The sequence below is a fragment of the Rousettus aegyptiacus genome, unplaced genomic scaffold (genome assembly GCF_014176215.1).
Source record: "Rousettus aegyptiacus isolate mRouAeg1 unplaced genomic scaffold, mRouAeg1.p scaffold_m13_p_12, whole genome shotgun sequence".
Taxonomy (NCBI): Eukaryota; Metazoa; Chordata; class Mammalia; order Chiroptera; family Pteropodidae; genus Rousettus; species Rousettus aegyptiacus.
In genome coordinates, this window is record NW_023416287.1 from 42,574,252 (window position 1) to 42,587,059 (window position 12,808).

General features: G+C 38.1%; 1 protein-coding gene across 2 annotated transcripts in view; it reads right to left on the reverse strand.

Moving 5' to 3' along the window:
* Positions 1 to 12,808, reverse strand: part of ACSS1 (acyl-CoA synthetase short chain family member 1) — a 64,564-nt gene that overhangs the window by 20,653 nt on the left and 31,103 nt on the right. For both annotated transcript variants that reach the window (XM_036229765.1, XM_016124545.2), the window contains exon 3: positions 10,671 to 10,870. In XM_036229765.1, coding sequence (XP_036085658.1) covers positions 10,671 to 10,870 — 200 coding nt within the window. The remainder of the gene's footprint in view (positions 1 to 10,670; positions 10,871 to 12,808) is intronic.

Consider the following 12,808-nt stretch of genomic DNA (forward strand, 5'->3'; position numbering starts at 1 on the left):
GGCACACAAGGGACATTCCAGGAGCAGCTGGTACAGCTGATCAGGGAGATTGCACCGCTGAACCACATAGGACACTTATTACATAAGGCCACCAGGCCTAGACTGTAAGATGTAGCAGACCTACCTAATACATAGAAACGAACAGAGAGGTAGCCAAAATAAGAAGAAGAAGAAGAAAAAAAACATCTCCTGAAAGAACAGGAGAATACTTCAGGAAAAGAACTAATTAAATAAAGGCAAGCAACCTACAAGATAAAGTTCAAAACACTAGTTATAAGGATGCTCAATGAACTTAGGAGAATAGATGAGCTCAGTGAGAATTTAGACAAAGAGAGAGTAAGCATGAAAAAGGACATAAAAACTATAAAAAAGAACCAGTCAGAAATGAAGAATACAATAACTAAAATGCAAAATACACAAGAAGCAATCAATAGTAGATTTGATGAAGCAGAGGATCGAATCAGAGATTCAGAAGACAAGGAAGCAGAAAGCTCCCAATCAGAACAGCAAAAAGAAAAAAGAGTTTGAAAAATGAGGATAGTTTAAGGGCCTCTGGGACAACATCAAGCATAACAATATTTGCATCACAGAGTACTAGAAGAGAGAAATCAAAACATTAAGAGCCTGAGGAAATAATGGCTGAAAACTTTCCTAACCTGGTGAAGTAAACAGACATACAAGTCCAGGAAGTACAGAGTGACAAACAAGGTGAACCCAAACAGACTCACAAGACACATCATAATTAAAATGGTAAAAGTTAAAGACAAAGAGAGAATCCTAAAAGCAGCAAGAATAAGGCAGCTAGTTACTTACGAGAGTACTCCTATAAGAATGTCAGCTGATTTCTCAACAGAAACTTTGCAAGCCATAAAGGATTGGCAGGAAATATTTAAAGTGATGAAAAGAAAGGACCTAAAACAAAGACAAGTCTACACGCTGCATCTATCATTTAAAATTAAAGATGAGAAAGAGTTTCTCAGACGGAAAAAACTAAAGGAATTCATCTTCATCAGGCAAGTATTATGAGAAATGTTGAAAGGAATTCTTTTAAAAAAGGGGAAGAAAAAAATAACATAATATGAATAATAAAATGGTAAGATCTATGCACATATCAATTATCACTTTAAATGTAAATGGATTAAATGCTCCAATCAAAAGATATAGGAGAGTGACGTCAGAAACATGGTGGAGTGACAGATGTCCCCAGATCTCTCCCCTTGAAACAATACGCTGAACATCAAAAACTCAACAAAAACACCCAAACTGCACACCAGCACGTCTGAGTGTGGGATCTGTGCATAAGAGCTACCTCAGGTCAGGACCCCAGGAGTCAGGTGGTAGCCTGGGAGAAACAAATAAGCTGCCTCTCACAGCCAGAGCTCCCTGCAGGAGGAGGGGGAGGGAAGAAGGTGTGATGAGTTCCCTGAAGAGCCCTGCCTGGGAGGGCTTTGAACTAACTCCATGCACCAGCGGCAGTGCCTAGTCATCAGGGCAGAAAGCACAGAAACGGGGACAGCAGAGAAACAACAGTTGATTATTACCAGCCACAGCTGCATAATGCAAGGCGGAGCCCCAGTCCCGATCCCTCAACCCAGAGGACCTGCCCACCATATCCTCTGAGATCAAATACCACGTAGCCCCAGGGAAATCTGAGCAAACGCTACAGAAACTATCACTAACACTGACAGGGACTGAGACTGAGGGTAGTGAAGGTGAAAGAATTCCATTAGGAAAAAAAAGGCATTATTAAGACTATACAAAGCAGGGATCAAAGAGGATTAGACGCCACCTACTGGAAACCAAAAGAAAAATACCTTCTTAGCAACAGGCTAAAGAGAGACCTTTATACAATATATCTTTCTGGAAATAAAAAATAAAAAAGCAGAATACACTTCCATTAATGCCCAGGTAGAGAAATAGTCCATTAAACACCATGAACAACCAAGGTGACAAGGCATCTCAGAAAGAAAGAGAAAAATCTCCAGAAAATAAGCTTACGGACATAGAAATATGCAACTTAAAAGACAGAGGATTCAGGATGGTATTTCTGAAAAAAAGAAACCATTGACCCAAGACAATTCATATCAACAATTTCAAGTACTGAAAAAACCTATGGCACGGAGATGGAAACCCTCAGAAAGAACTGAATAGAACTTCTGGAGATAAACACACTGCAAGAGATGAACTGGCCGATACTATCAGGAGAGGAAACATAAGAATAATGGGCATTCTTGAAGGGGAGGAAAAGAAGCAGGGACGAGAAAGCATTTTCAGACAAACAGATGATGAGAATGTTCCAACTCTAAGAAATGGGCTGAAGCTTAGAATTTAAGAAGTCAAACAGAACACCCAGTTATCTCAACCCAAAAAGGCCTTCACCAAGACACATTGTATTAAAATTATCAAAAATCAATGACAAAGAATTCTCAGCGCAGCTAAGAAAAAGAAAACGATAACCTATAAAGGAAAACCCAGTAGATTACCCTCAGACTTCTCAGCATAAACCTTACAAGCCGGAAAGGAATGGAATCAAATATTCAAACTATTAAATGAAAGAAACTATCAGCCAAGAATAATGTCTCCGGCTAAGCTCTCCTTTAGATATGGAGAAATAAAGACCTTTCCAGACATACAAAAATTGAGAGAATTCTCCAGTATGAGGCCCGCATTACAGGAAATACTGAAAGGGGTTACCTCACCCAAAACAAAATGAAAAAAAAATATATATATATATATATATATATATAATTAGGAGTAAGGTGACTAGCAGGCAGATAGAAGCAGAGGAGTGTAACCCTTACAAACACCAAAGAAATACAAAAAATCATACACGAATACTATGAAAAAAGTATATAACACCAAATATAATAACCTAGAAGAAATGGACCAGTACTTAGAAAAATACGACCTTCCTAGACTGAATCAAGAACTGGAAAATCTAAATAGACCAGCAGTATGGAAATTGAAACAATCGTCAAAACCTACCCAAAAGTAAAAGCCCAGGACCAGATGGCTTTACCACTGAATTCTACCAAACATTCAAAAAAGATTTAATATCTATTCTCCTGAAACTCTCCCAAAAAACTGAAGATGAGGTATTACTTCCAAACTCATTTTATGAGGCCAATATGACCCTGATACCAAAATCTGGTAAAGATAACACAAAAAAAGTAAACTAAAGACCAATATCTCTCATGAACACAAATGCAAAAATCCTAAATAAGATACTGGTGAACCGAATACAGCAACATATTAAAAAGATTATACACCATGATCAAGTGAGCTTCATCCCAGGGGCACAGGGATGGTTCAACATATGCAAATCAATTAATGTGATACGGCACATAAATTAAAAAATAAAAATCATATGTTCATATCAATAGATGCAGAAAAAGCCTTCGACAAGATACTGCATCCATTCATGATCAAAACACTTAATAAAATCGGTATAGAAGGAAAATACCTTAACATAATAAAGGCTACATATGACAAACTCTCAGCCAACATTATACTTAATAGTAAAAAACTAAAAACCTTCCCTCTAAGATCAGGAACAAGACAAGGCTGTCCACTATCGCCACTGTTATTCAATATAACATTGGAGGTCCTAGAGAGTGCAATCAGGCAAGAGAAAGATACGAAACACGTCCATGTAAAAAATGAAGAAGCCAAACTGTCGCTATTTGCGGAATACATGATCCTCTATATAGAAAATCCTTAAAATGCTACAAGAACACTACTAGAAACAATAAGCAAATACAGTGAAGTTCCTGGATACAAAATCAATGTTCAAAAATCCATAGCATTGCTAAATTGTAATAATGAAGTGTCAAAAAAAAGTGGAAAAAAAATTCCTTTTGCAATTGCAAGAAAAAGAATAAAGTACCTAGGAATAAATCTAATAAATCTAATAAACTGGTACAGCCACTATGGAAAACAGTATGGAGGTTCCTCAAAAAACTAAGAATTGATCTACCATATGATCCAGCAATCCCTTTACTGGGTATTTACCCCAAAGACTTAAAACCCCTATCCGAAAAGGTATTTGCACACTGATGTTCTTAACAGCATTATCCATAGTGGTCAGGACATGGAAGCAATTGAAGTGTCCTAAGATGGATGACTGAATAAAGAAGCTGTAGTACATACATACATGGAAATATTACTCCGCCATAAGAAGCGACGAAATACTGCCATTTGCGACAATGTGGATGGACCTTGAGATAATCACGCTCAGCAAAATAAGCCAGACAGAAAAAGTTGAAAACCACATGACATCACTTATATGTGTGATATAAACCTAAAAGCAACAAATGAACAGGACAAACAAACAGAGACTCATGCACATGGACAATAGACTAGTGGTTACCAGAAGGTAGAAGGGAGGGGAGAGGGGAAGATAAATGAGGTAAAAGGGGTCAGATATGTGGTGACAGAAATCTTAAGTATTGGAGATTAATACACAATGTAAATGTAAATACACACACACACACACACACACACACACGCCTTATTGTTAAAATGTATAGCTCAAATGTACCAGACTTTGTTAACCAATGTCACCATCAAAAAATCAATTAATTAAAACAAAAAGACATAGGGTAGCAAAATGGATAAGAAAAGAATACCCATATATATATACCGCCTACAAAAGACCAGTTCAGATCGAAAGATACACAGAGCCTGAAAGAAAAGGGATGGAAAAAGATATTTCATACAAATGGAAATTTTTGAAAAGCTAGAATAACAATACTTATATCAGACAAAAGAGACTTTAAAACAAAAGCTATAATAAAAGCCAAAGAAGGACATTACATAATGATAAAGGGATCGATTCAACAAGAGGATATTACTCTAGTAAACATTTATGTACCCAATATAGGAGTACCTCAATATACAAAGCAAAGATTGACTGGCACAAAGTATCTTTTAACATCTTCCTTGTTCTCATTGTTAACCCATTCAGTAATACAGTCATAGCAGAGAACTTTAACACCCCATTAACACCAATGCACAAACCTTACAGACAAAAAATCTATAAGAAAACAGTGGCCTTAAATGATACACTAGACCAGATGGATTTAACTGATATTTTTAGAGTGTTTCACCCCACAGCAGCAGTATATACATTCTTCTCAAGTACACATGGAACATTTTCCAAGATAGACTGCATATTAGGAAACAAAACAAGTCTCAATAAGTTAAAGGAGACTGAAATCATATTAAGCATCTTCTCCCACCACAATGGTATGATATTTGAAATCAATTACAAGAAAAAAACTGAAAAATATGCAAACACATGGAGGCTAAATAACATGCTACTAAACAATGAATGGGTTAACAATGAGAACAAGGAAGATGTTAAAAGATACTTGAGACAAATGAAAATGAAAACATAATGTCAAAATCTGTGAGAAAGAGCAAAAGGATTCCCAAGGGAGGAATTCATAGCAATACAGGCCTACCTGAAGAAATGAGAAAAAACTCAAATAAACAATCTAACCTCTCCGTTAAAGGAACTATAAAAAGAACAGCAAAAATGCTCAAAATGAGTACAGGAAGGAAATAATAAAGATTAGAGAGGAAATAAATGAAATAGAGTAAAAAAAAAAATACAAAAGATCAATGAAACAACGAGCTAGCTCTTTGAAAAGAGAAGCAAAATTGATAAACCTTTAACCAGACTCAATGAAAAGAGAAGACCCAAATAAATAAGATCAGAAATGAAAGAGAAGTAAAAAAACAAACAAAACTGAATGCACAGAAACACAAAGGATTAATAGAAAATCCTGCAAGCAATTGTATGTCAACAAATTAGATAATATGGAAAAAAATAGATAAATTCCTAGAAACATACACTCTTCTAAGACTGAGTCGAGTAGAAACAGAAAATCTGAACCAACTAATTACCATCGATGAAATTGAATCAGTAATCAAAAAACTCCCAACAAACACAAGTCCTAGAAGAGATGGCTTCACAGGTGAATTTGACTAAACAGTCAAAGAATTAACACTTATTTTTCTTAACTATTCCAAAAAATTCAAGAGGGAAGCCCCCTAATCTCATTTTATGAGACCACCATTCCCCTGGTTCCAAAAACCAGAGAAGACATTACAAAAAAGAAAATTAGAGACCAATATCCCTGATGAACATAGACACCAAAATCTTCAACAAAATATTAGCAAACCCGAAATCAGCAGTACATTAAAAAGATCACATACTATGGATTTATTCTTGAGACGCAAGGTTGGTTCGATATCCACAAATCAATTAACGAGATGCACCACATTAACAAACTGAATGACACAAATCATATGATCATATCAACAGATGCAGAAAAAGCATTTGACAAAACCCAGCTTCCATTTCTGATTAAAACCTTCAGCAAAGTGGGAGTAGAGGAAACATACCTCAACATAGTGAAGGTCATATATGACAAAGCCACAGCTAACATACTCAGAGAGGAAAAGCTAAAAGTGTTTTCCTTAAGATGAGGAACAAGAAAAGGATGTCTACTTTCACTATTTTTATTCAACATAGTATTAGAAGTCCTAGCCATAGTAAACAGACAAAAGAAATAAAGACATTTGCATGGGAAAGGAAGAAGTAAAATTGTCATTATTTGCATATGACATGATTCTATATAGAGAAAACCCTAAAGATTCCACCAAAAAAACTGTTAGAACTGATAATGAATTCAGTAAAGTAGCAGGGTACAATATTAATATTCAGAAATGGGTAACATTTTTATATACCAATAATAAAATATCAGAAAGAAAAGTTAAGAAATCAACTCCATTTACATCAATAAAAATAAAATACTTAGAAATAAATTTAACCATGGAGGTAAAAGACCTGTACTTGGGAAATTATAAGATGTTGAAGAAAGAAACTGAAGAGAATACAAATAAATGGAAGCACATACTCTTCTCATGAGTAGGAAGAAGTAACATTGTTAAAAAGTCCATACTACCCAAAGCAATATACAGATCAAATGCAATCTCTATCAAAATACCAATGGCATTTTTCACAGAACTAGAATAATCCTAAAATGTACATGGAACCATAGAAAAACCCCAAATAGCCATTGTAATCTTGAGAAAGAACAAAGTTGGAAGTATCACACTACCTGATATCAAACTATACTACAAGTTCATATTAATCAAAACAGCATGGTGGCATAAAAACAGACACATAGATCAATGGGACAGAATAGAGAGCCCAGAAAAAAAAATCCATGCTTTTATGTTTAATCTATAACAAAGGAGGCAAGAATATACAATGGGATAAAGACAGTCTCTTCAACAAGTGGTGCTGGGAAAACTGGACAGAGACTTGCAAAAAAATGTAACTGGACCATTTTCTTATACTAAGTAAAAGAATAAACTCGAAATGGATTAAGGACTTAATTATAAGACCTGAAACCAGAAAACTCCTAGAAGAAAACATAGGCAGCATACTCTCTCGCATTGCTCTTAGTAGTGTTTCTTCTGATCTATTTCCTTAGGCAAGGGGACCAAAAGAAAAAATAAACAAATGGGACTACATCAAACTAAAAAATTTTTACACAGCAAAGGAAACCATCAACACAACAAAAAGACAACCTATTGAATGGGAGAAGATATTTGCCAATGATATATCTGATAAGGGGGTGGTTAATATCCAAAATTGACAGAGAACTCAGATAACTAAATATTAAAAAACAAAATACCCAATTAAAAAATGAGCAAAGGACCTAAATAGGCATTTTTCCAAGAGAACATTCAGAAAGCCAATAGATGTATGAAAAGATGCTAGACATCATTAATCATCAGAGAAATGCAAACTAAAACCACAATGAGATGTCACCTGACACCTGTCAGAATGGCTTTCACCAATAAATCAAAGAACAGCAGCAAGTGTTGACAAGGATGTGGAAAAAAGGGAATCCTCGTGCACTACTGGTGGGGTTGAAAATTGGTACAGCCACTATGGAAAACAGTTTTGAGGATCCTCAAAATATTAAAAATAGAATTACCTTATGACCCAGCAATTCTACTTCTGGGTATTCATCCAAAGAAAACCAAAACACTAATTTGAAAAGATATATGCACCCATATGTTTACTGCAGTGCTATTTACAATAGCCAAGATATGGAAGCAACCTAAGTGCCCACCAACAGATGAATGGATAAAGAAGTGGTACATAATATACAATGAAATATTATTCAGGCATAAAATAATGAAATCTTACCATTTGTGACAACATGTGTGGACCCAGAGGGTATTATTATGCTAAGTAAAATAAGTCAGAAAGAGAGAGACAAATACCATATGATTTCACCTATAATTAGAATCTAAGGAACCAAATAAATGAACAAACAAAATGAAAACGGACTCATAGAGACAGAGAACAAGCTAGTGATTGCCAGATGGGAAAGGGAGTTTGGGGCTGGGTGAAAAATGTGAAGAGATTAAGTACAAATTGGTAGTTATAAAATAGTCACAGAGATATAAAATATAGCATGAGGAATATCGTCAAAATATTGTAATTAACTATGTATAGTGCCTGGTGGGTACTAGACTAATCAGAGAGACCACTTTGTAAATTATATAAATGTTTAACCACTATGCTATATACCTGAAACTAATATAAAATACTGAACATCAACTCAATTGAAAACAATTTTTAATCTCGTAGAAGAAAACATAGAGACAAATCTTCATGACACTGATTCTTTAAAAATACAGCAAAAGCGCAAATGAAAATAAAAATAGATGAATTTGACTTCATTACAATTTAAGACTTTTGTGCACCAAAGGACAGTATCAAAAGGATGAAAAGACAACCCACAGAATGGAAGACAATAACTACAAATTATATATCTGTAAAAGTCTAGTATCCAGAATATACAGAGAACTCTCACAATTTAACAAACAAAAAGACAAACAACCAATTAAAAAATGGGCAAAGGACTTTAGACATTTCTTCAAAGACATATGAGTGGACAACAAGCACATGAAAAGATGCTCAAAGATATTAGTCATTAGGAAATATCCAAATCAAAACCGTAATAAGTTACCACTTCACACTCATTAGAATGGCTATAATTTTTTTAAAGGAAAAAAACAAGTATTGCTGGTCAGAGTATGAAACACGGCAGCTCCTTTGGAAAATCGCTTTGTAGTTCTTCAATATGTTAAATACAGAATTACTAGTTGAATCAGCAATTCCACCCCTAAGTACATAGCAAAAAAAAAAAAAAAAAAATTGAAAGCAGGTGTTCTTGTAGACAAACATTCACAGCAGCTCTGTGGCCAAAAAACAGAAACAACTAAAATGTCCATCAATAGATGTATGGATAAACAAAATGTAGTATTTCCATACAGTGAAATATTTATTATTCAGCTATAAAAAATGAATTACTAAACATGCTACAACATGGATGAATCTTAAAAATATTATGCTTAGTGAAAGAAGCCAAACACAAAAGCCCACAAATATTGTATCAGTTCATTTATATGAAACATCCAGAATAGGCAAATGATAGAGAAAGATTAGGGGTTGCCAAAGGCTGGGTGGATATGGGTAAATAAGGAATGTCTGCTTAATGGGTATGAGGAATGCACTTGGGATGATGAAAAATTCTGGAATAGATAGTGATAATGGTTGCACAGCATTGCAAATTGTATACTTTAAAACGGTTACAATGGTAATTTAAAAAAGGGCGAAAGAGTAAGAACATTATTTCATACAATTTTAAATAAGGATCAAGTTAGTTAAAGTAAAGGAGATAACCTTTGCAAAGGGCCTAGAACAGTATGGGCACATACTAAGTGCCGCAGAGTTGAGAGAGAGAAAAGGAAAGGGGTGGCAGCACGAACACTGGGACGTGGAGGGAGGAGAGACGAAACGGAGTGGAAAGGCTCACCAGCCTTTTCTAAAGAGGCTGGGCAGCAGGAGAACTCCCAACCTTTAACTCTGTTCACTACCTATAGGCAAATCTTCTATGAAACACAAAGAACTCCTAATGGCCCCCAGAACTTGGCACTCTCCTTGGGGAGCCAACTCAAGGGCTCTCTAGAATCTCATTGGAGCAGGATTCAGATTGGACAGATATGGGGCACCATCCAAATACTGGGCCCTCTGACACTAAAAAAGGAAGAAAATAATATCGTTCTGCACACTATCCAGGAAATTCTGACTCACTTGTAGATAGAAAGCCTAAAAGATACATAGCAAGCTCTCATACCTGACTCCTGGCCTCTGGAGATGGTCCCCATCATTCTTCACGATGGAAGGCTTCCAGCTATTGACCTGTGGTACTTTCCCTATACATCCCCAGCTTTATCTCACCCTGTTTCTTCCCTCCTCCACTGGAGCCACGTCAGTCTTCTCCAGGCCCTCACACACACTGTGCTCCTCCCACCACTCAGCTGGTACCTATGCTGTTCCCTCCAGCTGGAATCTTTCTCCCTTCTTTGCCTGGTTAAATCCAACACACTCGGATCTCACGTCATAGAATAAATGCTCATTCAGCAATGTGCCTGTCTCTGGTAGTGTCTGTCATCTGTCTGTGTGACTTTTATGAAAGTCTGTCTCCACTATAAGTCCCTGGTGGCCAAGCCCCAAGAAACAAGGACCAGGGGTCTCTGGGTTCCTCCCTCCCTCCCCCTACCCATATGCTCACCATCATTGATCCTCCCAGCCAAGGACTGCGCACTGAAACCAGCAAAGATGACCGTGTGGACAGCTCCAATCCTGGCACAGGCCAGCATTGCAGCCACAGCCAGTGGGGACACAGGCATGTAGATGGCCACACGGTCCCCTCGACAGACTCCATGTCTCTTCAACAAGTTGGCGAGGCGGCACGTGGTCTCCAACAGTTCCCTGTAGCACAGAGAAGAGAAGGGTATCAGAAATAGAGAAGACCCAAAATGCAAAAAAAAAAATTGGAGTGGAATAATTCTGCAAACTGCAAGTACTATACATCTAGTCAGTACCTGAAGGATAGCAGACAATCAAATACTTATCGCTAGGTAAGTTCTCTTTTCCAGAAGACAATGCTTTAAGCCAGTCTTGGTATTAACAAAGATTCGATGTCACGCTACTGAGGTAAAATGACTGTCCTCACATCCATTTAGCTTCTCAAAGACTCCAAATGTCCAAAGCCTAGATTGCCATATCCCTGAGATTTCTGAAAATGTTCACCTCTGAAATTAAGATTTCATTGGTAAGACAGTTAGTAGGAAATAGCAAAGCTCCATTTTTCTAAATCAACAGAGGCCAGTGGCACCAAGCAAGGCTCTTACCAGGCAGGGCCCAGGCTCATTCAGCAGACCCCAACTCTGTGAACCCAGTGAGTCAGGAGAAAAGGTGCACCGCAGGCAAGTCACCCTCCACGCAGCCCCGAGGCAGGGTTGGTGGGTAGTGAAAGCACTCCATTTTCCTCCATGCTAGGTGATGAATGGGTGTGGTGGAATGGAGTAGACCTGCACCAGGGGTCCACTGCCCCTTGCCTCTCCCCTCATGTGACTCTACCCTCAACGCCTGGGCTTATCACAAGGCTCGGCCTGCTAATCGGAACCCTGCATCTCCCTGAACAAGCTGATTGGCTTAGGGCTTGGCACATGACCCAACCCGGCCCAATCAGAAGTCAACTCTGTGAGCTGCCTACTTGTCTGGAGTGGAGCAGGCAGTGAAGAAAAGCAGCTGAAAGGGCAGAAGTGAGTTGGAGGCTCTTTTCAATCTTGTCCTGACTCCTGGTGCAGCTGAACTTGTACTTTGCAAATAACCATTTTCCCATTTTTGCTGTACATAGTTTGACTTTATTATTTAATGAAAATAACCAATACAGAAGGACAGAATAAGGGAAAACCAAGGCCCTCCACTCTATGGCTGAGACAGGCAACCAGCGGGGCCAAACCCCTGTCCTCTGTAGTGTTCTAAGAGGCACTTGGTGGGAAGCCACAGCTTTTTCAGACTAGCAGTGGGCCAGAGGTCAGACTCTTTCAAGCTCTGCAAAGCCTCTTACAAGCGTGTTGCATAGTTCCCTGCTGTTCAAAGGGTCATGAAGGAAACAGCTTCAGAGAAAGAAAGGCAAAGCTCAACAAAAGGCAGCCCAGGAAAATGCAGTGGAATGGAGATGAAAGTTTTCCACCTTAGGCAGGAACCTCAAGGGGGACTTTGTTTCTTCCCAACGCCATAGTGCAAGAAGACCAGGTGAAAACTAGATCACAAGCCCAGCCTACACTTCGTCCCACCACTGCTGGCGACTCCTGCCCAGGCTGGTTCCAGTGTGCCTATTCTGCAGGATTTCATCTTTTCTCCTCAAAGCTTCAGAAGGAGGGCAAAAATACTTCATCCACTATTTGTTTAAGTTTATTATGAAAGCAAGAGCTCCTTCCCAATATCCCCCAGCACCAACTCCCCAGAATCTAGGGGCCAGAAACATTCCACTACCCCAGAGGGTGAGGCAGGGATGCACTGTGACAATGCTGAAGAGGCAGCTGTAGTCAATGAAGCAAAAGAGTAACTCAAGTCCATGAAGACACCACCTTCATGGCTCTAAAGACTCAAGCCTCTGGGTAGTGCACTGGTACATGGAGGCTTGAGTGTGATCAAAGGTGATGAAATCCAGTCATTCTGCAAACCAAAGACAGCAGTTTGAATTCAAGGAATGAATGTGAACTGTCCCAACAGAGAGGCCTGGGTTAGCTTTCTATAGCAGCTGCACAGGCATGGGAGCTTACCTTTCTCAGGTGGCACACAATCATCTGAGAAACAACAGGCAACACCACCTTGTGTAACTGTCACAGGTATTAAGGA